The 27,691-nt window shown below is 41.4% G+C and overlaps 1 protein-coding gene across 1 annotated transcript in view; it reads right to left on the reverse strand.

Moving 5' to 3' along the window:
• Positions 1-27,691, reverse strand: part of USH2A (usherin) — an 870,853-nt gene that overhangs the window by 220,859 nt on the left and 622,303 nt on the right. Inside the window, exons 46-48 of the mRNA XM_089312189.1 lie at positions 11,694-11,903; positions 10,140-10,342; positions 5,928-6,040 (exon numbers count right to left, since the gene is read on the reverse strand). Of these exons, the coding sequence (XP_089168315.1) occupies positions 5,928-6,040; positions 10,140-10,342; positions 11,694-11,903 (526 nt within the window). The remainder of the gene's footprint in view (positions 1-5,927; positions 6,041-10,139; positions 10,343-11,693; positions 11,904-27,691) is intronic.

The following is a 27,691-nucleotide window of genomic DNA, read 5'->3' on the forward strand; positions in this document are numbered from 1 at the left end:
AAGCTGGGAGCAGGGAGCTCAATCCAGGTCTCCCATGTGTGTGGCAGGGACCCAAATACTTGAGCCATCACCTGCTGCCTCCCAGGGTGGGCGAGAGCCAAAAGCTGGAATTGGGAACAGAGCTGGGACTTGAACCCAGGCACTTTGATATGGGTTGTGGGTGTCCCAAAGTAGCAACTTAGCCACTGTGCCAAATGCCTGCCACTGAAGAATCTTTTAATTTGGTTCTGAGCTATTTCCTTGGCATCTTCCTTGGCTATTTTCTCCACTCTTTTTATTCTGTCCTTTCTTTATGGAATTCTAATTCTTCAAATACTGAATTTTCCAGATATTTTATAATTTTCATTTTTTCCTTTTTTCACATTTTTGACTTTCTCTCATTCAGAGACATTCCTTTAAATTTTCTTTCAAAATTTCGATTCCGCTTTCATACTTCCAGTTTCCATGAGGTTTTCCCCATTTTGATTACCCTTTTTATTCAGTTATTCTGTTTCTCTTTTATGGATAGAGAACTCCTTTTATTTGGCTGGCATTGTATCTGATGATGTAGAATCATTTCTTCTGTTTATTTTAGTCTCTTTTTTCTCTTTAAGAGGAAAGTACTCACCTTTCCACCTTCCAAGAAAACAACTAGAACCTTAAAGATGGGAGGGACTTGTGGATTGGCGCCACTCACCACTGGTTGAGTAGGTGCCAAACAGTTTCCTGTTGGGTGATCCCCACATGCTAATATCTGGAGGTATTTTATTTGGGTTCATTTGTTCTTATCCAGTGAAGAATGTTCAGTTTCCCATCCAGAGGCATTTGTGACAGTCTATTTGGTTTTTGAAATGGAGTTAGAAAAAGTAACCAAGGGTTCCTCCATCAGACTGCGGTCTCGTTTAACCACTGTCTCACCTCAGCCTCTCAGCTGCCCTGTGCCTCGCAGCCCTGACTTCTAAGTATTGGGTACAGTTTCTGTGGGGAGCAGCCCGGACTGGACTGAGTTACTGGAATTAAGACTTATTCTATGCATCTGCTCTCCCACAATATGGCGCTGGGAGAGAAGTAAACAGCTTCCGCACAGCTGCCTCCAGTTCAACCAATAAACTGTAGGACTTGCTCCTGATTGGAGGAGAGCAGCGTACTCGGCGTGTGGGCAGCCGAGTTGGGATTGGTGGAGGAGGACTATAAAGGAGGAGAGAGACGGCATGCACCAGGAACATCTAAGAGGAACATCTAAGGGGAACACCTGTGCAGCCCCCGAGAAGAGCCGGCCGGCGGTGTGCCGCTCCCCTGCGGAAGTGGGGAATGTGGCAGGGGGAACCGCCCTTCCACGGAGGTGGAAGGGACAGTAGCCAACCCGGGAAGAACCAGCAGCAAACCCGGGGAGGGCCGAGCAGACGAAAGAACAGCGCAGGGTCCTGTGTTGCTCCTCCATGAAGAGGGGGAGCGACATAATGGTGCCGTGACTCGGATATGAAGCCTAGGCAGGGCTTAGTGTCATTCCTCCACGAAGAGGGGGAGCGACATAATGGTGCCGTGACTCGGATATGAAGCCTAGGCAGGGTCCTGTGTCGTTCCTCCACGAAGAGGGGGAGCGACATAATGGTGCCGTGACTCGGATAGGAAACCTAGGACGGATAGGAAACTTAGGAGGAAAGAAGCAGGAAAATACCGGAGAGAGAGACTAGCAAAGAGCCTAGGTGCCGGAAGAAGCTATTGAAAGCCTAGGCAGAGACTCGGATATGGACTGTGAGAAAGAAGTTAGGATTTAAAGTGAAAGCAAGAAGAAACTTAGACTCAGATACGGACTGCAGGTTGAAAGTGAAAGTGAAACCTATAAGAAACTTAGACTTGGATACGGACTGTGGGGAGAGGCCAGGAGAAATGAGGGAGGAATATTGTTGGAAGAAAACTTAGGGAAACACACCGGGTAGAGAAAAATGTTAGGGAGGATGAAGCCGCGAGTGCAGGCCAAGCCATCTTGGAATTCTTCAAGTCACCCCGGGGAGCAAGAGGCGAAGATCTGGAACCAGAGGCAGAGACGTGGGCCGCCAGGATTCGCCAGGTTAGTCCGGGGAACTTGGACTGAATGCCGGTAGTGGCGGAAACATTCGCGGAAGCCGCCACGTGCAGAGAGAGCACGGGGCGTGAACAGATAGGAAACGCGAGGCTGGCGCAAGGCCGTGGTGCGGGCGCGAAGTGCGTGGAGACCGCGGAGCGTGCGCGCAGAGCCGGGAACCCGCCGGCGGGGCGAGGCGCCGGGAAGCCGCGCAGAGCCGTGTAGCTGCCGCGGGGTGAGGTGCCGAGAAGCAGCCTCGGGCGGGCGCCGGGAAACCGCGAGGATAAGAGAAACAGAAGTTTAGAAGTAAAATGAGAGAAATAGGAATGCTGGAAGATAGAAGTAAAATGGGAGAAATAGGAATGCCCGGAGATAGAGAAATAGAGAAATAGAAAGGCCTCCCCTCAACATGGCAATGAGAAAGCTTGGATTCGGTCTGCCTGATTAAGTGAGGCGATGAGCACCTGCGGCGGCTAGCAGCTTATGCGCCGCAGGTCACCGAAGACAGGCACGAATTAACATCAGTAAGGCCTCCCCACAATACAATTAGGAGGCTTGGATTCGGTCTGCCTGATTAGGCGATAAGCACCAGCAGGCAGCTCGACCAGAGTATGAGCTGCAGGTCACCGAAGATAGGCACGAACCAACACTAATAAGTCTCCCCCACAATACGGCAATGAGAAGGCTTGGATTCGGTTTGCCTGATTGTTAGGGCTTGTAAGCCCCTGCAGGCAGAGCAGAGCATGTGCTGCAGGGCACCGAACACAGGCACGCATCAGCGCCTAAAAACCTCCTCACAACATGGCGAAGAGAGGACCCGGATTCGGTTTGCCTGATTGATAGGACTTGTAAGAACCTGTGGCAACTCTAGCAAGCAGAGCAGAGTGTGTGCCACGGGGCACCGAAGACAGGCGTGTATCAACGCCAAAAAATAAAAAGAAAGGGGGATCTGTGGGGAGCAACCCGGACTAGACTAAGTTACTCGAATTAAGACTTATTCTATGCACCTGCTCTCCCACAATATGGCGCTGGGAGAGGAGAAAACAGCTTCTACCCAGCTGCCTCCAGTTCAACCAATAAACAGTAGGACTTGCTCCTGATTGGAGGAGAGCAGCGTACTCGGCGTGTGGGCAGCCGAGTTGGGATTGGCGGAGGAGGACTATAAAGGAGGAGAGAGACGGCATGTACCAGGAACATCTAAGGGGAACATCTAGCTGAAGGAACACCTGTGCAGCCCCCGAGAAGAGCCGGCCGGCGGTGTGCCGCTCCCCTGCGGAAGTGGGGAATGTGGCCAGGGGGAACTGCCCTTCCACGGAGGTGGAAGGGATAGTAGCCAACCCGGGAAGAACCAGCAGCAAACCCGGGGAGGGCCAAGCAGACAAAAGAACAGCGCAGGGTCCTGTGTTGCTCCTCCACGAAGAGGGGGAGCGACATAATGGTGCCGTGACTCGGATATGAAGCCTAGGCAGGGCTTAGTGTCATTCCTCCACGAAGAGGGGGAGCGACATAATGGTGCCGTGACTCGGATATGAAGCCTAGGCAGGGTCCTGTGTCGTTCCTCCATGAAGAGGGGGAGCGACAAGTTTCTACAGATGATAAATCTCTAATCTGCAGGAGAAAAAGTGATCTCTGGATGCATAGGTAAAAGTAAGGGACTCCAGCTTCCAGTCACCTTTTTTAGAATTCCAGCTAAACTTGTAAGTTCAGTTTGAACCCTACCTCCCCCACTCCCCATTTGCACAGTTCTTAAAGTTTCTAAGTACTCAATCTTTCAGATTTTGTGCAAATAAATTATCTTATTTCATCTCATTATTCCTTTCTGATAATATTTCAGTTACAAATTTCTCTACATGATAGTTTACCTCTCGCTAACAAATACTCTCCCCAAACTGTACTGAACTCTCTCTTCTGTTGTCATTTCCTCTTTCATTTTCCTTGTTCTTGTTGTATAACACACTATCAAGTGTTTTGGTTTTAATTTGACATATTTGGGTAAAAGCAATCTTGAACCACGAGAATCTTCTTAAAAGAAAAAAAACATACTAGAGAAGCAGACACATTTGTTTAATTTCTTATAAATCTTAGAGTTTATTTTTAGCTACATACAAAGATATGACCTAAAACCCAGTGTCTTATGCTCACCTGGCCTTGATTCCTGAGGATGCTAGCCAATAAGAATTTTTTTAAAGATTTATTTTATTTAATTTGAAAGACAGAGTTACAGAGACAGGTAGAGACAGAGAGAGAGGTCTTCCTCTCCCAAATGGCCGCAATGTCTGGAGCTGCATCAATCTGAAGCCAGGAGCCAGGAGCTTCCTCTGGGTCTCCCATGTGGGTACAGGGGTCCAAGGACTTGGGCCATCTTATACTGCTTTCCCAGGCCATAGCAAAGAGATGGATCAGAAGAGGAGCAGCTAGGACTAGAACCAGCACCCATATGGGATGCTGATGCCTCAGGCCAGGGCTTTAACCCACTATGCCACAGCGCGGGCCCAAACTAACAAGAATTTGAAAACATTCATCCACTAACCAGAATTCTTCCTTGAGTTTTTCAAGACTGAATTCAAAACATTATATATTTCATGATGCCTTCCCTGATAAGCCTGGGTAGAGTTGGGGTTTTCTCTACGAGCTATTCTTGCACATTGTAAACTTCAGTAGTGTTTTCCACATTGTTCTATAAATGGTTATTTAGGGAAAATGGAACTTGGCAAATTTGGAATCATGCATCACAATCTTTTGTATTACTTTCTTCCTTCTGTATTAATAAACATATGTGCTGGAAGAAAAAAAAAACAGAAATATCTCTGGTGCCACAAAACTTCATATCCCCCTACACAGCAGGCAATCCTGTGGGTAGCTAAAAAGAAATCTATTGAGAAGATTATCAGTTAATTTGCACATCAAAAATTAGATCAGTGTCTATCATGTGTTTAATAGAATATATACTGAAGAAGACAAAATTTGATTTTTGCCAGGAATAGCTAAGAACCCAGTTATTTGAGCTTTTCTAATTATTTTATTCACTAATTGCTAAAATAATACAGGTATTTTTGAGCTGATCTTTAAGAGACCTAAAAGTTTTAATACATTATAGAAGAATCCTTCAGAATGGAAGCATTTTATAATGGGTTGATGTCTTCAGTTACTCTCTGTGTGTGTGTGTGTGTTTTATATATATATATGTGTGTACGTAAAGGGTGATTAATTTGGCTCTGGTAAAAGCATGATATGGGATCACTTAGATTTCTTTCTCTAGCTTAAACTTGATGTAGGAGGATGAATATTTATTTCACTTTTGGCTTTGGAAATTAAATTAAATATTATCATTATTATCATCATCACCCTGTGATAAACTATAAAGGAAATCACTTTCAAATGATGGTCATTTCTAAGCAACCAAAGGATACCAATGTGTAAAGGGATTCTACTAGGAAAGCGATAAAAGTGGTCGTGGTTATCCAAAGAATACAATTTATTTTATAGTTATCTTGAGCTATAATGCAATCTGTTATATATAAATAAAAATTTTCGAAGAGATTGTTAGAAGGCAGTGTCATTCTAATTAAAAGGATATTTTGCTTCACAAAAAGATTCATAAAGGGATACATTTAAATAAGGGAACACTCTTGTGCCTTCAAATATTTGTTCAAGATGAGTAAATTAGGGAAGTAAGTCTGGACAACCAGGAAAATGATGATTAAGTGTTAGTGGATGTCAGTGAAGGCTAACACATCTAAGAAACAATATAAAAATTTGATTTACAAATACAGCAATTTATGAATTGAGATCGTCATCACTGAGAGGGTATCTTCATTTTTTTATTTTCATTTCTGATGATCAGAGTTCTTTAGAGTAACTGACAGAAAAAAAAATCATGTACCTTGATGTGATATTACGAATTGTGGGTGCTAGTATATCGCTTGGAGTATCTTCTACAGTGGTGATTTGAGTTCCATTGCTTTTCACACAGGCATACTTTGTGCAGACTTCAACCTGTAAACGTGAGTTTAGAAACCAATAAATCCAACTGTTTTCAAAATGAAGACTGACAATAGATTGAATCCCACCTACCCTCATTTCATATGAATCTCATATATTTCTCTACAGCCTCTTGGGATCTAATAAATATTCATTTTTGATGTGAATTGACTCCAGGGGGATGAGCTCGGAGTGCAGAACCAGGTTCAGGACAACGGTGTAGTGATTAGAATGGTGATATTTTGTCTCTGGTTCTAACCATATTAATCTACTCAGAGCACAGTCAAGGAATGGAAGATGCTCAAGTGACAGCTTGCAAGCATAATAGGTTATCACTGCATACTGCTCTCTAGATCTATAACCAAGGAGTGTAATGATGATATCGCCTGGAAGTCTTGACATTTTACAACAAATGGCCTAAATGCTAATGTCTAATGGAAGAAAAATGAAGCCCAGAGAAGCCTTCCAATATGGCTGAGCTATTTTATATCCATTTGCTCCAGCTGCAATTGTATTTTTACCTTAATCACAGCAGAAAATCATCATTCACCCCTTTAATTCTGCCACCTACTCTGAATAAAAACTGAGGAGGATGGAATAACTAAAGATTAGAAATGGGGTTCATCAAGCATTTATAACACAAAAGGAACACATTCAGCAAGAGGGAGAAGAGATGAATACTCAGAAGACTGCTGGTGGAACATTACAAAAGTGACATCGTCCTGCTCTCAATGATAGGATAAACCGAAGAGCAGCTGTACTTTTTACAGTGCTAATTTAATTTCACCATCTAACACAAAAATGGAGGAGGGGAGCTAGATGCTGATGACTCTTGAACAATGATTCCAAGCTTTGAACTGAAGTAGTTCTCTGAGTTTTACAATATTGTTTGAAGAAAGACAAGTATCATTTTCCTTGTATTTAGCAGATACACCATTTTATTCCTAGGGCAGTGTGTACCTTGCACCTGAATGGGAGCTGAGGCACACATATGTTCATAATACTCTAGGTTCTATGATTTGTTTTATTTTTTGATCTCATGTAATCTTTTAAGGGAATATTTAGTAGATATTCAAAGAGTATCAAGGCCCTTCATTCTGAGTGTGCCTAATTAAATGTGAAATGACCTAAAGGCAGATGAACTTGAAATATAACTGTGTATTAGAATTAGAGGCAATGAACTTTATATATATTAGAAAATACTAGACTATATGATACCCAATGCATCAGAACCAATTCAATGAATTTATTATATACCTAATATGTATACAAATAATTTTATGGACTCTTTACAGTTTCATTTTAATAAGTTTGCAAACAGAGGGGACACAGAAATTAGGAAATAAGATGATCTGGTAGGATTTGGGATATCTGATTTGGGCTTTACCACACTTTATTGCCCTCTAGTATAAACATTAAACTTAATTTTAAGATTTAAACTACTTAGGCATATTTAATATTTCTCCAGAAAGCTTTTCTCTATATTTTAGAGAAATGTAACAACATTCTTCTTCCTTACTAACATAATATTTCAAGTCTATATATTAGGGGGCACATTTCTAGTGTTGTAACTATATGTATGACATGTGAATGGGACATAAATATAAGAATTTACTATATTTATACTAAAAGATATTACATTGAATAAAAATTAAAACTACTATGTATTTATTTATTTATTTGACAGGTAGAGCTGTAGACAGTGAGTGAGAGAGAGACAAAGGTCTTCCCTCTGTTGGTGCACTCCCCAAATGGCTGCTACAGCCGGCGCTGCACCGATCTGAAGCCAGGAACCAGGTGTTTCTTTCTGGTCTTCCATGTGGGTGCAGGGGCCCAAGCACTTGAGCCATCCTCCACTGCCCTCCTGGGCCACAGCAGAGAGCTGGACTGGAAGAAGAGCAACCGGAACTAGAACCGGCGCTCAAATGGGATGCTGGTGCCTCAGGAGGAGGATTAACCAAGTGAGCCACAGTGCCAGCCTCTACTATTTATTTTCAAAAGGGATATATAAAGCCCTTTGCTGAAAAAGTTAGACACTTGAGGGCATATGTGTCTTAAAATCAATAGCTGCTTTACTGATAAGATTAGCATTGAGAACCTGTAAAGTATTGGGTATCCCAATTTAATAATTACTATAAATCAAGTCAAATCATTTTTGACATAATTAAAAACTACCAAAAATTGACATTCAAATTTCAAGAAATGCAACAGGATCTATCAACTGTAGCAATCTCTGACTTCAAATAGCTTCACAAATCATGGTTATCAGGAATAAGAACATCTCAAGCACTAACAATAAAATTCAAGCAGTGGGTTCTACTTTGGCATTTTGTCTGTTTCCTCGCCCCCTCCCCAACCTGATCATGATACAGCCCACTATAGACTCAAACCAGTAGGATTGGTGGAAACCTTTCCCCCAGACCAGCCTGAAACATTCTAAAGTCGACTCTTGCTCCAACGTTAGAATGCTGAGCTGCACATATGCTTCAGAACAGCCACTGTGTTTGCTTCCAGGTTGTTTTGAGTTTTACTAAAGCAAATGAATAAGCTGCCTTTTGAGAACTCAGGCTGTTTTCTCCACTTGGGCTCCAAAGAGGGAAACACAATAAATCCTCCATTACCTTTCTATACTAATCTTATCCACACAGCTATCTCTATTTTTAGCATGATTTTTATTTTATAATTTGACCTATAGCTAATTTAATACATGGAATAAAAATCAGGAGCATAAACATCAGTCCACAGGTTTCATCCTAAGATAATTCAGACAGGTTAATGGAAAAAATGGAATGCAATGAAAAATAACCACCATGCTGGTCTTCCTTTATTAAGCATGTAGATTGGCATACACATGTAAACACCATGTTTTATTAGGAAGCCAAGTATAAATATATATTTTTATTAAGAAGCCAAAAAATTATATGCTTTCTTGACTATGATTCAAGAGTAGGGGTGCCTAAGAATTGTTTGCAGTCACATGATCATGTATATTTCACCCTCAAATGTGAGAAAACAAGTTTGGTTGTTAAATGGACAAAATCAATGAAGAGCTTCTATAGTCAAATACAGGTTCTGTGCTTCATGTTTTCTGAAAATTATTTATGGTAGTCATGAATTCTAAAAGTGGTATAGTTTATTTAAAATTTCACTAAATTGCCTTCCCCACAAATTTGGAGCTTCTGAAATACTGCTTTTATCACTCATTTAGCCTATCTATATTTTAGCATTCTAATGAGATTCAATTCCTTGAGGAATTCAAGTCCTTGCTTTCTATGCCCTAGTATTCCTTATATTTTTTTTGCCACCTTTCAGGTCAATAGACCCTGAACAGATCTCTGAGCTGGCATTCAGGTGGTCAATACGCTTTCTAAAATGATGTGTTAATTTATCACATAATTGCATATTTCTCCAGGGCAGAGTGCACTGGCCACAAAAGGTTGTCAAAGAGATCCAAGGGCAAAGAAGTTTAAATACAACTGCTCTCACATGGGTGGGAGATGTTGCAAATTTGTTGAATGATGAATAGATGTGATTGCACTTGTATTACTCTCTTCCTCAGACAACAGCTTTAATATTTTGTCCATCATTTTTTCATTTATGTTTCCTGTTGCATTTAGAATCACAGAATCCTGGAGCAGATAGAATGTTTTAAGCTGTCCAGTCCATCGCTTTACAAAGAGAAATTTGGCACCAAGTGAGGTTCTGTAACTCCCTGAAGGTACTAAATTAGCAAATAGCAGAAATGGGAATAGAAAAATCATCTCCACATACATAGGCTGGCTCTGGTTTTGATATCAGTGAAAGGCCTCGAAAAATGCAAACTGCTCAGCAAGATTTATTTAGAATATGTAATTAGCTTAATTTTACCAGTGAAAATGTCACCCCCATCCTCACCACCATTATTTTCCATATTACCATTATCCTTTCTCCAGAGACTCATGTGTTTGCCTACAGCAAACAGATTCAATTCTGATCAATTTCCATCTTTGCTCTCCCTTTGCCCACCAAATAAATAATCTGTAACCAAGACAGAAAGTTTCCACTTAGAGACATGGCTTGGCATGTTTTATTTAACATATCCATAAGCTTAACCATCAAAAAACAATGTTCTAACCTGAATGTCATAGATAGTGAAGGGAGACAGGCCTCTCAGAATAAATGACCCAGGCACATCCATTCCAGTCTTGTAGAGCTGATTATTTACATAGACAGAATACTCAGTGACAACACCATTTGGGTTTGAAGGAGATGTCCAGATGACACGTACAGCTGTACTGTTGATGATGACAACCTCTGGAGGAGGCATGCCCTGAGGCTCTGGAATTAAAGGAAGAAACTGAATAAACTCCAGCTGGCTCTGAAAAAGCACTTGTTAAACTAAATGCAGATTAGTATTTAGGTTTAGCAAAGGGTTCCTTGCTTATCTGGCTTTCCTCTGATGAAGTTATCACAGTCTGTAGTCCTCTGTAAATTGGCTTATTATTCTCTCAGTTAGAAACCATACGAATTGGTAGTGAAATGCTTTATATCACCAGCATAGTGTTAATCTTCAATACTATGTGACCAGTGGGATATGATGATAAATTATTCACTCATCTGCATTACTAACACATATCTATTATTTGTCTTTTTTCCCATCCCTTCACTCCATACCTCCCAGGTCGGGGACAGGGAGGGAAGGAAAAAAAATTTGCTCCTTAAGCAAAAAATAAAACTCAAATACATTGAGGCTGGTGGAACGTGAAAAATCATTTGATGTTACTAACTTGTAACTCAAGCAATATGAAGCAATAATGCAATATTGTCATTATGTAAATGATTTTGAATGTTGATTACCATAGGTAATGATGAAATCTAACATTAGAAAAAAATCTTGCTTAGCGTTAAATTACACAATTATTCAAGCATGTCAGAAATAACTACGCGAAGACCTATTTTTATCATAGGAACCCATCTTAACTAGTTGAAATATTGTCCTTGCGATTCATCCTATTTTATAAACAAAAGGTGTTGACCTTTGGCACCTCAAAGGGAAATGGGTTCCCCACTTAAAGAGCTCTGCTAATGACCTGGAACACTTGCTTGGGAGGTAATGATATTATAATGTTTATAATGAGACTTTATAAAGCCAAAAAGATTAGAAAGACCATTCCAAATACATTTCAGATTCACAAGTTGCTTCCCTTGCTTCCTCCCCCTTGCTAACTGGCTTGGAAATGAGTCATTGGCAATTTTTCTCAGAGGATGAACTTCCACCTACCACTTCTGGTGACTCAGAACCCCCCCCCCCCACACACACACACACACCACCACCATGCTTGACTGTTGTTTTGAAAAGCATACTGTTTCTGAGAGCTAATCTTAGAGAAAAATTTCAAAATGTCACCATGTATTGATGTGAATTTAGCTCCAAACTAAGCATACATTGAAAAGCACAGGAACAAATTGGGCTAATATCCCATTATGAGAGCCTTGTGCTGCTCTCAATGGGACCACTTATTGATCTGCTACTTGATGACAGCGAGCACTTAAGCATTTTAGTTCCAACCCCCTTCCCACCCACACCGGAAATTTCATAATGGAGGGATGACTGATCTCAGCCTCAGTAAGAATCAATCAATTTCACTCACATCTCTGAAGGCCAGCATCCCTCAGAGTCTGGACTCACCTCCATCGCAAGTGGTTGCATTCAGTACTGCACTGTGGATGCTGTGTACTCCATTGAAGACAGAGAGAAATATCCAGTACTCTGTGTTTGGATTTAAGTGGCCAATGACATGAGAGCTGACATCCCGCAGGAGTCTGAGTGATTCGTTTGAGGTAGCAGAACTCCAGAAGAGTGTGTAATATTCAACATCACCTTGAAGGTCCTGAAAAGCTGTAACAATAATCACAAGACATTGTAGATGTGGCTCATCTAAAGGGGCCTAAGGGGAAAAGACAGAGAGCAACTCTGTCATTAGCTATTTCTAGAATAGGAAAAAAGAAAGCTTATGGAACTTTGCTTTGGAAAGGTTAAAGAAGTTTCTAGGGTGGGCATTTGGCCTGGTGGCTAAAATGCTGGTTAGGATGCCTGTGTCTCACATTGGAGAAGGTGAGTTCCTCACCTGGCTCCAATTCTTGACTCCAGTTTCCCATGAAGACATACCCAGGGAGGCAATGGTCATGGTTCAAGTAGTTGGATACCTGTACTGTTTCCATTCCCAACTTTGCCCAGGTCTAGTCTAGACCAATGTGGGCACTTAAGGAGTGAACAAATAGATAGGAGCTCCCTATCTGAATCCCCGTCTCTGTTTCTCTTCTCTGCCCTCATCTCTGTATCTCTGATTGTCCAATAAATAAATAAAATTTAAGCTAAGTGAAAAGGTTTTGGAATCTTCATTGTGATGGTGTAGATGATGGCAGTTTTTCTTTAACAATTTATCTCATAATTAATTGCATAGCATCATATATAGGAACATAAACATTTAAATCTTTTTTTTCTTTTATTTGACAGATAGAGTTAGACAATGAGAAAGAGAGAGACAGAGAGAAAGGTCTTCCTTCCCTTGGTTCACCCCCCAAATGGTTGCTACGGCTGGAGCTATGTGCATCCAAAGCCAGGATCCAGGTGCTTCCTCCTGGTCTCCCATGCTGGTACAGGAGCCCAAGCACCTGGGCCATCCTCCACTGCCTTCCCAGGCCACAGCAGAGAGCTGGACTGGAAGAGGAGCAATCGGGACTAGAACCCAGTGCCCATATGGGATGCCGATGCCACAGGCGGAGGATTAACCAAGTGAGCCTCGGCGCCGGCCCTAAACATTTAAATCAGTTAAATAATTTCATTATGCTATTTATAATTATTCAAAAATCTTAAATCTTTGAAAACTCATGCAAACAAGGTACATAAAGTAAAAATGTGTAATACATGGAACAATTTATATTCATAAGTGACATAATCCTGGATAGAATTCTATATTAGTACAAATAAGGATATTTCTTGACATTGGTACTCAAGGCCTTTCTTTAACTTAGTAAACAATTCATAAATGGAAACTGCAGTGGTGCTTAGGCTATAGGATGATATTTAAATTGCTATTAAGGCTCTCATCCTTTTCTCCTAGTCAAATACATTTCCACAATGTAGGCAAGCTCTTAAAAGATGCCAAAATCAATTAGTAACTCTGCCAAAAATATATTTTACCAATTCATCAACAAATCTATTATTTTTCCTACTTTTCTAACCAATTTACTTTTTCCACATTTTCCTAACTTTTGCTGTGGAATAATTACTGTAAGTAGAGTCCTTGATTAGGATATGAGCAAAGAAGCCTCACAAATTAGCTACAAGTGATCAATCTCCTCAATTCTGATTACATCTTCCCTTTTGTTTCCTGTTGCTTATACTTTATTCTGTGCTCCTGTGAACCTCTCATCATCCCATTTTGGTTTATCTTATTTTACTTCTGTGTTTTATATTAACTATCACATATTAAAGAAAGCACCACATTTGTCTCTTGGGGATTAACTTGTTTCACTAAGCATAATGGTCTCTAGTTGCATCCATTTTATTGAAAAAAAAAAAAACCCAGATTTTATTATTTTTGTGGCTGAGTAGTATTCCATCTCATAAATATACTACATTTTCTTTTTCCAGGCTTCAATTGATGGACATCTGGGTTAATTCTATATCCTAGCTATTGAGAATTGAGTTGCAATAAACCTGAGGGTACAAATAACTCTTTCATATGTTGATTTCATTTCCTTTGGGTAAATTTCCAGGAGTGAGATGGCTAGGTTATATGTTAGGTTTATTTTCAAATTTCTGAGGAATCTCCATATTGTCTTCCATAATGGGTGTACTAGTTCACATCCCCACCAACAGTGCATTGGGGTACCTTTTCCTTCATTCTTTGTACTAAACCCTGCTTCTCATTATCTGTTCGTAATATTGATTTAAAAAGAAGACATCAAGCAAGCATATGCTTTAAGCAGGAGCTAATATACAGTTCTACTTACATCAATTTCATGTTTAAAGACCTTATGTGGAATCATTACCTTGGTTTGTGTTACAATGGGGATGAAGTGCTAGAGATTGTCAAATTATGCATCAAAGCATCTCGGCAGGGATGGGTGTTTTACCTAGTAGTTAAGATGATAGTTAGAACACTGCATGCCATGTTGGAATGCCTGGGCATGATTCCAGGCTCTGTTCCTCTCTTCAGCTTCCCACTGGATGCAGACCCTGGGAGGCAGTAGTGATAGTTGAAGTAAGTGGGTTCCTGCCACCCAAATGGGAGGTCTGGATTGAGTTCCTGGCTGCAGGTTTTGACTGCTGTGGCAATTTGGGATGGAAGCTCTCTGACTCCCTACTTGTCAAAGAAATAAACACATAGATAGCAAATAAAAAGGTGTTTAGATTTTAAAAAGGAAAGCTTAGTAGCACTCTGTGAGAATGAAGAGGGAAAGATGGCATTTCTCTTATGGCTATCGAAGTGCTGTTTCTGTAAAATTGGAGACCCCAGTATATATATGGCTATATAAAATATTACAGTTTTGAGAACTAATGACTTTAAGGGCCCTTTCCTATGGTTTGGCTATGGTTTGAGTATGTCTCCCAAATATTCGTGTGTTGGAGCTCTGGTCCCCCAGCACGGCAGTATTAGGAAGTGGTAGAACCTTTGGGAGACCAGGGCTAGTGTAAGGTAAGTAAATCATTGGGGGAGCTGCCCTTTGAAAGCAATAATGCAGTTATTATAGGACTCCTGTTGGCTCCTAAAGAGCATCTTGGTATAAAAAGTGCAAGGCTGACCTCTGAATAACTCTGGCTTCCTGCCTCCATGTAAGCTTTCCCTCTTACATGTGATCCTGTGATAATGCCATCTGCCATGCTGTGGGATAGCCAGGAGACACTCACCAGAGTCCCAACAGCCTGCATATGGTAAGCTCATAAACCTCATTCCTTTAGAAAGTATCCATCTCAGGTATTTGGTTATAGCAACATAAAATGGACTGGTATGCTCCTTTACATGAAGATTTTAAGGGTCTGGCATAGCATAAATGCTAAGTGTTCATTTTTATTTTTTCCTAAGCACATTACTGCTTTCATTTTATTTCTAACAATCCTTAAAAGGGGGTAGGATCCTAGCAAATTTGGAAGAGTTTGTATTAACAGACTTTAAGAATTAATTTGGAGAGCCAGTGCTGTAACGTGTTAGGTTAATCCACTGCCTGCAGCGCTGGCATCCTATATGGACGCCGGTCCTAATCCTGGCTGTTTCTCTTCAATCCAGCTTGCTGCTATGGCCTGGGAAAGCAGCAGAAGATGGCCCAAATCCTTAGGCTCCTTCTCTCATGTAGGAGACTCGGAGGAAGCTCCTGGGTCCTGGCTTCGGATGGGCCCAGTTCCGGCCATTGTGGCCATTTGGGGAGTGAACCAGCAGATGAAAGATCTCTCCCCTTCTTTCTCTCCCTCTCACTGTCTGTAACTCTAACTCTCAGTTAAATAAATAAAAATCTTTTTAAAAAAGAATTAATTAGGAAACCTCTGGAGACTAAGATTTTCTTTCTCTGATATCACAAAATATAAACACATTTAAAAATGAGATATTATTGTCAGGAACAGCTATTCATATCATTTAATATTTTCCTCATTGATAATGTTAGTTCAGTACAGTAAAGTCATTGTTGTTTTCTGTGCAAAAGTTCTTTCTATCATTAGAACTGTTTTGGGGGTTGGCGCTGTGTTACAGTAGGTAAAGCCGCTGCCTGTAGTGCCAGCATCCCATATAGGTGCTGGTTTGAGTCCCAGCTAATCCACTTCCAATCCAGCTCTCTACTATAGCCTGGGAAAGCAGTAGAAGACAGACCAAGTCTTTGGGTTCCTGCACCTGCATGGGAGACCTGGAAGGAGATACTGGCTGCTGGCTTTGGATCAGCTCAGCTCTGGCCATTGAGCCCATTTTGGGAGCAAACAAGCTGATGGAAGAATTCTCTCTCTCTGTCTCTTCTTCTCTGTAACTCTGCCTTTCAAATAAATAAATAAATAAGTCTTTTAAAAGAGAACTGTATTCAACAGTTTGCACCCACGCAGATGAGAGGGTATGGGAGATGGGATGGTTGCAGGTGGGAGGGAGGTTATGGGGGGAAAAGCTGCTATAATCCAAAAGTTGTACTTTCGAAATTTATATTTATTAAATAAAAGTTAAAAAAGAGAACTGTTTTCTACTGATTCAAAATTTTGTTACTCGTTAACTGTGGCTTCTGCAGTATGATGGGAAGTATTCTAGCCTTGAAGTCTATGCTGTATTTTAGTTTAAGTGAGCAGGCTGATTATAAAGTCAAGCCCTTAAGATTCAATATTAATGAAGTGCTTTCAAATTCTACTTACGAATATAAATGGATTTTTCTTGGATTATTACATGTGCCTAATATCTCTTCCATCAACTTCCAATTAACATATCTATGTAGATACACTACATATATTAGGACTTACTACTAGTTCAAGATGAACAAATATCACATATCAATCTCCAGATGCACATTCTTTATCATGCACTGAATGCCAACCTTTTTGAAGTGGAACAAAACAAACTGTCCCCAAAAGCATAGGAAAAGATGATAATCCAGTTCCATGGTTTACGTCTTACTGTGTGACATACAGCAAGGCTCTTGTAACCAGAGACAGGCAGTACCTCCAGGCAACAAGGGCCAGATCTCTGCCCTATCCTGCCCTGCTCTTTGCCAACACCTGTTTCAACACTTCTTCATTCCTGTGGATGTTACAGGCCAAAAGAAAACAACAGAAGCACATGTATCCTTGTATTCCCAATCATTGCATGAGAAAAGTTCTGGCCAGCACATGCATAGGAATATGCTTTTTCATTGTTCAGATAAGAGTCCTTAAACTTCAACGGGCTGTTCCGAAGTCACTGAACCAGCTAAGAAACAGAAGATACATCCTTAGTTCAACAGACCAGCACAAAATTAAAAGCTGCTGACCTTGAATTTACCTCTGAGAGAGGAAAGCTGTTAAAACTGAAATAGCTGGAATGAGGAGGCAAGTAAATTTCATCTTCCCTACCTATTAAGAAAAGCTGGGTTAAATGTATTTCTATTTTCTAAAAGACGAAAACATGCTACAAACTTGTCCATAGCATAATAGAAACATTGTCTAGCACCTTCAAAAGCAGATGTGTGTATATGAGAATGTGTATGTGTGTTACTTCTACGAGAATGAAATGAAGGTTTCATGCAATGTTGAGAAGTACTTCCCAAAACAACAAGGGGGACGTGTTTTAATGAAAAAGAAGCCTTTCTGAAATGGGTGCCTGGAAGCATAAACAACAAACAAACACATGTGTGGGGAGCAACTCGGACTAGACTGTTACTGGAATTAAGACTTATTCTATGCATCTGCTCTCCCACAATATGGCGCTGGGAGAGGAGTAAACAGCTTCTACGCAGCTGCCTCTTGCCAACTTGAGTAATGACCTCCAGGAGCTGATCCTGCTCCTGATTGGAGGAGAGCAGCGTACTCGGTGTGTGGGCAGCCGAGTTAGGATTGGCGGAGGAGGACTATAAAGGAGGAGAGAGAGGGCATGCACCAGGAACATCTAAGGGGAACATCTGAAGGAACACCTGTGCAGCCCCCGAAAGAGCCGGCCAGCGGTGTGCCGCTCCCCCGCGGAAGTGGGGAAAGTGGCAGGGGGAACCGCCCTTCCACGGAGGTGGAAGGGTTGGTAGCCAACCCGGGAAGAACCAGCAGCAAACCCGGGGAGGGCCGAGCAGACGAAAGAACAGCGCAGGGTCCTGTGTCGTTCCTCCACGAAGAGGGGGAGCGACACACATGAAGACAGAGATGTACAGGGATCCACCTTACATAGGACAGGAAAGCAAGGAAATTCAAAAAGCAATGGCAGAATAAAAATCTGCACTGAAGGCAACAAGGAGCAGAGCTAAAAAATGCCCAAAATAAAATAATGAAAAGAAAAATGACCACGAGGAAACCAGTGAGAGTCAAAATTAGAGACAATGAGGACAGAGAATGGAAAAAAATAAGAATAGAAATATTTAAGAATTGATGATAAATACTGACTCTTTAAAGAAAATAGTTATATCAAAACAATTTTTATAACAACAATCATAATAATTTATAAACCAAACTCTGAAAATGGCAGGTAAGAAAGGCAAGGAAAATAACAGCATATGAAATTATAGAGTACACGTAAAATTAAAAAACAAGGAAAAATAGATAAAGACATCACCAGCCACAAATAGCATTAGTAACATAAAATAGCACTTATATTTTAAAATATATTACAAAAGATAACCACTGTGGCAAAGACTCTGAGAACTCACCAATACTAATGCTGTTCTCATTTTTAATTAGCTACACTTTGTTGTCAGGGCCTCTTGCAGCTGATTGAGGTCATGTGATCAGTTTGTGCCATTTTTGGAATGAGGCGGCAAGGAACAATTGGTCATTTCTGTCTCTAGTTTTCCCACTCGGGGGAGGACTCCAATGCCTGAGGGGAGGGCAGGCCCACTAGATTGGAGGAGTTTAGGTGCATAAATGACCCACATCAATTTAGAACAGGATAAGAATGCAGTTATAGTTCAGGTTTTTGTGTTTGTCCCATTAAATACAATAGAAAACACTGGAAGAGTTATGGGAATGGAAATTTTCAAGCTTGTTTCATTTGAGGCTTCTTGAGTTTGAAATGGTTTTGTGGCAACTAGGTGAATGTGGAACTCACAGCATGAACATGTGAGCTAGAGCTATATAATTGGGAGTTAAGGCATGAATACTGGCTTGCATTTGAAGCAATGGGAAGGAATGGAGATTTCATGGGATATGTAGTAAATATACATGGATTGGGAAATATCTTCTCAGATATTCTCAACCTGCTACATGTAACCACATTTTGTGGACCACATAAATATGAGCAGGTATTGCTGAAACTAGCATAAGAGGTCAGCCTCTAAGAGTTGAAGGTCATACCCTGTGGACATGAGTGTTGCTATTAAACACTATTTTAGGTGTTGTTCTTCATTCATTGGTCAGACATGTGGTCTAAGCTGGGGCAAATTCTTACATGTAGAACATGCCTCTCTCTTTTTGAACAGATGCTCAATAACTTAAAACAGTTGGTAGATGGTATATTAGTCTGCTCAGGTTGCCATAACAAAATACTGCAGACTAAGTGGCTTGAGTAATGAAACTGAGCTCTTATAGTCTGGAGGCTGCAGGTTGGTCAAGGCCCATGATCAAAGTGCTGGCAAATTTGTTTTCAGGTATGGGGTCTCTCCCTGGATTATAGACATCTGCCTTGCTGAGTCTTCATATGGCTTGTTCTCTGCATAGGGAGGGGGGGGGAGGGAAAGGGAAAGAAAAGGAGGGAGAGGGAGAGAGGGAGGGGGAAGGAGGGAGGAAGAGGGAGAAGAAGGAGGGGGAGAGATCAAGAGCAAGCTCTGGTGCCTCTTCTTACAAGGACACTTCCCTTTGGAATTAAGGCCCCCGGGCCTTTTTGACCTCCTCTGACCCTGATATCTTCCTGAGAAGTTCCATGTCCAGTACAGCTACACTGGGACTTAAAGCCTCAGCACACGGATTTTGAGGGGACACAAACATTTGAGCTGCAACAGATGGGTGGGTGGAAAGCTCTCCTGCAACATCACTTAGATTATGCTCCTTCCATACTCTTGGATAAACTTTTTTGGAGATTATTTTCAATGTCAGTTATATACTCTAGATCTTTTGCATCAAGCTCAGAGGTCAGCAAACATTTGACATGAGTCAAATCTGGCCCATCATCCAGTTGTTACAACCTCAGAGTGAGGACCAATTTCTCCATTTTCAAATGGTTGGGGGAAATTTTTTTTTAAAATAGTCATTTGTGATGTGAAAATTCTATGAAAATCAAATCTTGCTGTTCTTAATAAAGTTTTAGTTGGGGGCAGCACTGTGGCTCACTTGGTTAATCTTCTGCCTGCGGCGCCAGCATCCCATATGGGAGCCGGGTTCTAGTCCGGTTGCTCCTCTTCCAGTCCAGCTCTCTGCTGTGGCCCGGGAGGGTAGGGGAGGATGGCCCAAGTGCTTGGGCCCCTGCACCTGCATGGGAGACCGGAAAGAGACGCCTGGCTCCTGGCTTCGGGTTGGTGCAGTTCTGGCGGTAGTGGTCATTTGCGGGGTGAACCAGCAGAAGGAAGACCTTTTTCTCTGTCTCTGTCTCTGTCTCTGTCTCTCTCTCTCTCACTGTCTATAGCTCTACCTGTCAAATAAATTTAAAAAACATAAAGTTTTAGTGGAACACAACCATGCTTATCTAAGAATTATCTTTCCTTCATGTTTACCACAATTGTAAGGTTGGGTAGCTTTTTTCAGAGCAAAATCTAAAGTATTTCCTATGCATCCTTCTGCAGAAAAGTTTGTTGTCCTGATCTAGATCAACTCCAGCAAATTCTTCCATTCAATAGGAATTTGTCTAGTACTGAATTCTTCAGTCATCTCTCATTAACAGGCTCATTGGGAGGTAATTTTCTCCAAATGTAAAACCTGAAGGACCCTATTAAGATAATTTTATGATAGAAAGGTTGGTCTTGCGCACAGATTCTCCAAATTAGAGTGTAATTTTCCAGTTTCTGTGGTGTAGAGCTCTGTGGCATCAACCAGCAGTTCCAGAAAACCTGAGCTGATCGAAACTGCCCGAGAACATCCTTCACTCTGCCTGAGGGTAATATTGCTAACTCGAAGAAAGGGGCAGTGATCCAAGTCAGCCTCCTTAGTTTTCCCAAGAAAACATCTCGTGTCTTCTCTAGAGTTTATGCAACAGTCATTAATAAGTAACTGCTCTTTTATAAATCCCTATCTACCTTCATCTCTCATTGTGTTCCAGCTCCTACCAGTGGACTGCCAGAGAAAACTGTATTTAGAGATTCCATAATAGTAGTATCAATTATTGATCATTCTATATTTGGCTACAAATGCAGGATAATTTCTGTCTTTTAAGTGAATTCATATGGAATTGTGTTAGCTAAGCTGCTGTAAGCAAGAATCCCCAAAATGCAATGATTTAAATAAAATCAGTGCTAATTTATATCTCACATAATAGCCTCAAAGTGAATGGAACAGATTGCAGTCCAGGTGTTCATTCAAGAACCCAAGTTCTCCTGTGGACTTGGAGGTCACTCATGCCTGAATAGTTAATGCAGAACATGGCCACACCCACATTCTCCATGAGGGGAGGGGAAAGGAAAAACAGACAGGCACACACCCAATGTGTGAGCTAAGCCCCCCAAAGACACTCACGTCTTCATGTTCTGTTATCACAAATTGGAATTTCACACAGCCATACTGTTCACAAGAGAGGCCAACAAATATTATCTCTAGATTGGAGGACAAGGCCATCAGTAACAGGACAAGGGAGAGAATTGATACTGTTCAGTAGGTAGTTGTGTCTATGTTTATGAGTAAATATATACCAAAGTCCACCTTTTTAGAAGTCAGGTAGTTATTTAAAAAAAAAAAAAAAAAAAAGATTAATTGGGGCTGGCGCTGTAGCGCAGTGGGTTAACACCCTGGCCTGAAGTGCAAGCATCCCATATGGGCACCAGTCGAGACCTGGCTGATCCACTTCCAATCCAGCTCTCCCTATGGCCTGGGAAAGCAGTTGAAGATGGCCCAAGTGCTTGTGGCCCCTGCACCTGCGTGGGAGAAGCTCTTGGCTCCTGGCTTCAGATTGGCGCAGCTCTGGCTGTTGTGGCCAGTTGGGTAGTGAAGCATCGAATCAAAGACCTTTCTCTCTCTCTCTGCCTCTCCTCTGTCACTCTGCCTTTCAAATAAATAAATAAATCTTTAAAAAGATTAATTAATTAATTTGAAAGGCAGAGCGACAGAGACTTCCACCCGCCAGTTCTCTGCCTAAATGGCCATCCCAGCCAGAGCAGGGCCAGACTGCAGCCCGAGCCAGGAACTCCATCTTGGGTCTCCCACATGGGTGGCAGGAGTCCAAGTCCTTGGGCCCTCTTTCACTGCCTTCCCAGTGCCTTAGCAGAAAGTTGGATTGGAAGCAGAGCAGCCAGGTCTCAAACCAGCACTCCTATATAGGATACCAGTGTTGCAAGGGCCTGGCCTGCTGTTCCACAAGGTAAGTTCCTATACATTTTTAGGTATCTTTGACTTACTTGTCATGCAAAATAATATCCTAATAGTTTGTTAAATTTGGCTTCCCATTTTTTTTTAACTTTTGTAAGATGAATGCTGTTGAACGTGCCATACCCATTTTAGAAGAATACCTTACACCAATACCAAATGAGGATTTAAACACATATTATTTTATTTAACATTCATTATGACACTTTAGGACAGTTATTATTATTCCCATATTTCACACTGGGAAACTGGGATTTAGTGAGCTTAAGTGGCTCGTTTTAGGTCATAGTTCTAGAAAATATTGGACCTGGAAATTTAATTTAAATCTTCCTTATCCTCAAATTTTATTTTTATTTTATTTTATTTATTTGACAGGAAGAGTGAACAGTGAGAGAAAGACAGAGAGAAAGGTTTGGCATGCTGCAGCCGGCGCTCTACAGCCGGCGCACCGCGCTATCCAAAGCCAGGAACCAGGTGCTTCTCCTGGTCTCCCATGTGGGTGCAGGGCCCAAGCACTAGGGCCATCCTCCACTGCCCTCCCGGACCACAGCAGAGAGCTGGACTGGAAGAGGGGCAACCGGGACAGAATCCGGCGCCCCGACCGGGACTAGAACCCGGTGTACTGGTGCCGCACGCGGAGGATTAGCCTATTGAGCCGCAGTGCCGGCCCCCCAAATTTATTTATTTATTTATTTATTTATTTATTTATTTTTATTTTTTTTGACAGGCAGAGTGGACAGTGAGAGAGAGAGACAGAGAGAGACAGAGAGAAAGGTCTTCCTTTGCCGTTGGTTCACCCTCCAATGGCCTCCACTGCTGGTGCACTGCAGCCGGCACACCACGCTGATCTGAAGGCAGGAGCCAGGTGCTTATCCTGGTCTCTCATGGGTGCAGGGCCCAAGCACTAGGGCCATCCTCCACTGCACTCCCTGGCCACAGCAGAGGGCTGGCCTGGAAGAGGGGCAACCCGTACAGAGTCTGGTGCCCCAACCGGGACTAGAACCCGGTGTGCCGGTGCCGCAAGGCGGAGGATTAGCCTATTGAGCCGCGGCGTCAGCCCCAAATTTATTTTTAAAATAATTTCTTCATACGGCTTCACACAGTTTTGTTATAGAAAACTTGAAGTAACGTGGAACTATGAAAATACATGGAATCGAATCAGCAACAGAACCGGGGTATGAAAGAAGACTCAGGAAAGAACTCTGATGATGTCCTTATTTAGAGATGAGCAGAACTGGTTGGTGAAATAGGAGAGTAACGAATAGCAGAGGAGCACGTCAGGCCGTGAGCCATCATTCACAGTGAACGAAGAAACAGGGTGGTTTGAGAAGAGAGCACAGGGCTGGGTCATTATACTTTAATTAATGATATGAAGAAGACAACATCGGTGGAACACATGGATTACAACAGGTGCACAAGTGAGTGAGAGAGAAGGTTGTGGAAAAGGTTGGCACGTCTGTGAGTATTTGCTTTGATAAGTGGATGTTGGGTAAGAGAGCAGAGGAACAAGGCAAGACAACATAGGTGGGTGCTTTTTTTAAAGAGGTGGAATTTATATGTATTTCCACCTAAAAAATAAATTCAGACAAAGTCAGGATTTCTTCTAGCTATAAAATCTGGAAGTTGCTGAGTAGTGTCAGGATGAGGCACACACTTTTTCTGTACACTTGAACTTACTCTTTTTTTTTTTTTTTTTTTTTTTTTTTGGACAGGCAGAGTGGACAGTGAGAGAGAGAGAGAGAAAGGAGCTGGCCTGGAAGAGGGGCAACCAGGACAGAATCTGGTGCCAGACTAGAACCCTGTGTGCCAGCGCCGCAAGGCGGAGGATTAGCCTAGTGAGCCGCGGCGCCGGCTGAACTTACTCTCTTACCAGTGACAAATTCATGCTTTATAAATTTTCCAGTGAGTTCACTGAGATATTATAATGCAGCAGTCAAGTCATTTGTATTTCCAGTGTCCAGGTCAAACAAAAGAAAACAACATGTGAGAAATATCTGTGGGAGGAAGGAAGGAAGGAAAGAAAAGAGGAAGGAAGGAATAAGGACATTTGGAAGAGAAAAGGAGTGAAGATGAGAAAAAAGAGGAAAGGCTGACAAACAAGATTCTACAACACAAGAGATGCACTACCAAGAATGGCGCAAGCTCTTGACAGACTCAAGTGAAGCACATTTGGGTGATTTTCATTTCCTTTTTTCCAACACTGTCCCACCTCTTCCAGTGTTTTTGTTGTTGTTGTTGTTAATTTCTGATTAGTTTTTAACAGAATCAATGTGCTGTGTAGCTACAATTCTAAGAACATACTGATATTACCTTCCTCCCTTTCCCCCCACTTCCTCCCACCCTCATTCCTTCATCCTTTTTTAAATTTTTTGAGATATCATATTTTAAATTTGTATTACAGTAAAAAGGCTTAATATTTCCCCCAATAAGAAGTCCAAAAAGTAAAAAGTAAAATGACACTAGTTTAGTGGGATTATGGACAACTGTGAAAAATAATTGAATGGAAAAATGACCGCTTCACCCATATGCAGTAAATTTTAAAGTAATCAGTGTTTTCTTATATTTTTCTGGTTATCACAGACCTTGTTAGTGGGTCAGACTCAGAGGATGTGATGCCTCTATATTGTACTCCCTTCTCATGAGCATTTTCTTATTTGTTTTTACTTTAGAGTGAGCAAAGTGGGAAAGACATTACTAAATTTTTCTTGATAAAATGTTAATAGTCATTATGGCTAAATGCATGAGAAATAGAAAATCTGATGCTTAAGCCCTAAGTTTGGGTTTGGGAGCTGTTACTTACTAAATGTAACCTTCCCTAAGTAATAGGTTCTATTTTCTTGGGGTTTTCTGAAGATTATCTGAATAACTATTGAAGTGAGAGTGTTATATATCTCTTCTTATAGATATGTGACTTTTAAAAATATTATTTATTTTTATTTATTTAAAGTGGGAGGAGGAGATATATACTTCTGCTGGTTCATTCCTCAAATGCTAGTGAGGCTGGGCCAGGTTGAAGCCTGGAGCCTGAAATTCATTCCAAGTCTCCTACATGGGTGGCAGGAACCCAACTACTTGAACCATCAGCTGCTGCCTCCCAGGGTGTACATTAGCAGAAAGCTGGAATCGGAAGTGGAGCCTGACTTGAACCCAGACTCCAATGTGGGATATAGGTGTACCAAGTGTCTTAGTCCACCAAATGCCTACCCCAGTGATTCTTTTAGCACCAACATAATCTATATTCAATTTACTTTATTGATATGAATCTTTCTATTCATCTATCACACAAAGCCAAGGTTAGAACTTCATATCTCTATTGGGACCAGGAAGATGGGGATGAGGTACCTGTCCAAAGAGGCAACTACACTCAGTGCAAGCTGATTTTTCCTTCCAGAAATGTGGGAATCATTTCATGCAATCATTTGATATGTCAAGGAATTCATAAACTATCATCTTTTTGCGGAATCTTCTGATTGTTAAATGTTGAAAAAATAGGGTTTTCAAATAATACAGGGAAAAATGATGCATGGAGAACAGAGAAAGAAAATATGGTTGCTGTGTATCCAGGGGGTGATGTGAGGTACAGGGCCTCTTTCACCCCACATTGCAGCACCTGCATGATGCTAATGCTAAGACTTGGCCCTTCTGACGTTCACCAACTCACTGTCAATCTGTGACTGCTTAAAGTTTCCTAGAAACAGTTTGCTACAAAAATGAGGTACACATGAGGAAGGTTCTAGTAAGCAATGTGCTTTTAAAGAACAATTTTGGGGTTTTTGAAAAGCAACTTTAAGAAGCAACTATTTCTAAATTTACTGATGATTTTCAACTACAAGGTAGTTTCCATCTTCAGTTTTGTGCCTTTTAGCATATTAGATTATGTGTCAAAGTTTCCCCACCAATCTGGAAAACAATTTAAAGTTGAAACAAAAATAGGTGGCCTTTTCACAGAGAAATGGCTGGGTAATTTACTTAAGATAGCAGGTTGCACAAAGAAAATGATAATGCAACAAGCTTTTGCAGATCTGACCCTCTTCTGAGAGTTAACCTTTGTGCTCACAAATAGTTATCTGAAAAATTTCTAAGGTATGAATGGAAATAACAGCAGATTGTATTACCTACATCCTGAAGGTCAGAGGTTCAGATTACTGAGGTAATGAAACTTCAGTGAGCTGCTTCAAATCTATTAGGTTTGTCAGTTTTTATAAGCACCCTGACTTCAGGCATGCAATTATAACATAAAGAACCTATCTTGGCAAAAATTCAGCAGCCAGATCTTAACCCAACTATTCAAATGTCAGATGATGGGAGAGGGGCTACTTCTGGGAGTGGGTGTTTAAGATGAATCAATTGGTGAGGTGGAGGAGGGAGAGGTGTGAAAATATATTTTACATACAAATACATCTCCAGAGAGAAAACTGTACTTTTCCCAGAGATGGTGACCAGAACCATGAATTAACTTACATTCCTGTATGAAGATGGTTTGTGGGGTCCCAATTCAGGTGCCACAGAGCATTAAAAACCTGCAAACTTACAAAAACCAGAGGGTGATGGTTTTTGGTAAAAGATAGATGACCATAAACAGTGCTGATTTTCATTTACAATTAATGTGACCTAAGACAGGTGACAGAATATTGGGCCAAATTCAGTCGTGTATCCTGAAAGAGCATTTCTCCTCTCAGGCTGTAAAAAACAAGGCTGGATCGAAATCATCTGCCCAACCAGTAGTACACTTACATCTTTTTATTTTTAATTTTTTTAATTTTTAATTTTTTATTTTTTGACAGGCAGAGTTAGAGAGCGAGACAGAGAGAAAGCTCTTCCTTTTTTCTGTTGGTTCACCCCCTAAATGGCTGCCACAGCTGGCATGCTGCGCTGATCCGATGGCAGGAGCCAGGTGCTTTCTCCTGGTCTCCCATGCGGGTGCAGGGCCCAAGGACTTGGGTTATCCTCCACTGCACTCCTGGGCCATAGCAGAGAGCTGGCCTGGAAGAGGGGCAACCGGGACAGATTCGGCACCTCAACCGGGATTAGAACCTGGGGTGCCGGCGCCGTAGGCGGAGGATCAGCCAAGTGAGCCACGGTGCCGGACCCTTACATCTTTTTATATAACAGTAGATGGTTACCTTACTGCATACATTTCTCCGTCAAACAAAATGCTTCAGTCAGTCCTTTCCAAACCAGGTATTTCTCAATATTTGATCATATGCTAACAGGTTTTGATTCAGTTAACTGCCCGATCTCAAGTAATACCTCTGAGAACAAGTACAGCATGTATTGCTGTGGTAGAGTCAGAATATTTTTTCTAGTGGTCGTAATGGATCACCACAAATTAGCAGATGCTAAATGCTACCCTACTGACCAAGTAGCTCTGAAATTTCAGCAATGACAGCTTCTAAAGTTGAAGGGACCCGTTAGATCTGCCCCTGAGCTCAACCAGATGCTATAATGAAGCGTTCTGAGTGAGGCCAGGCCCAGTTCTGCTTTATTGAAGCCAGTCTTTGTTTTTTGATTTCAAAGTGGAATTTTGCCCACAA

The sequence above is a fragment of the Oryctolagus cuniculus genome, chromosome 13 (assembly GCF_051225735.1).
Source record: "Oryctolagus cuniculus isolate XC-2025 breed Fujian yellow rabbit chromosome 13, ASM5122573v1, whole genome shotgun sequence".
NCBI classification, from domain to species: domain Eukaryota; kingdom Metazoa; phylum Chordata; class Mammalia; order Lagomorpha; family Leporidae; genus Oryctolagus; species Oryctolagus cuniculus.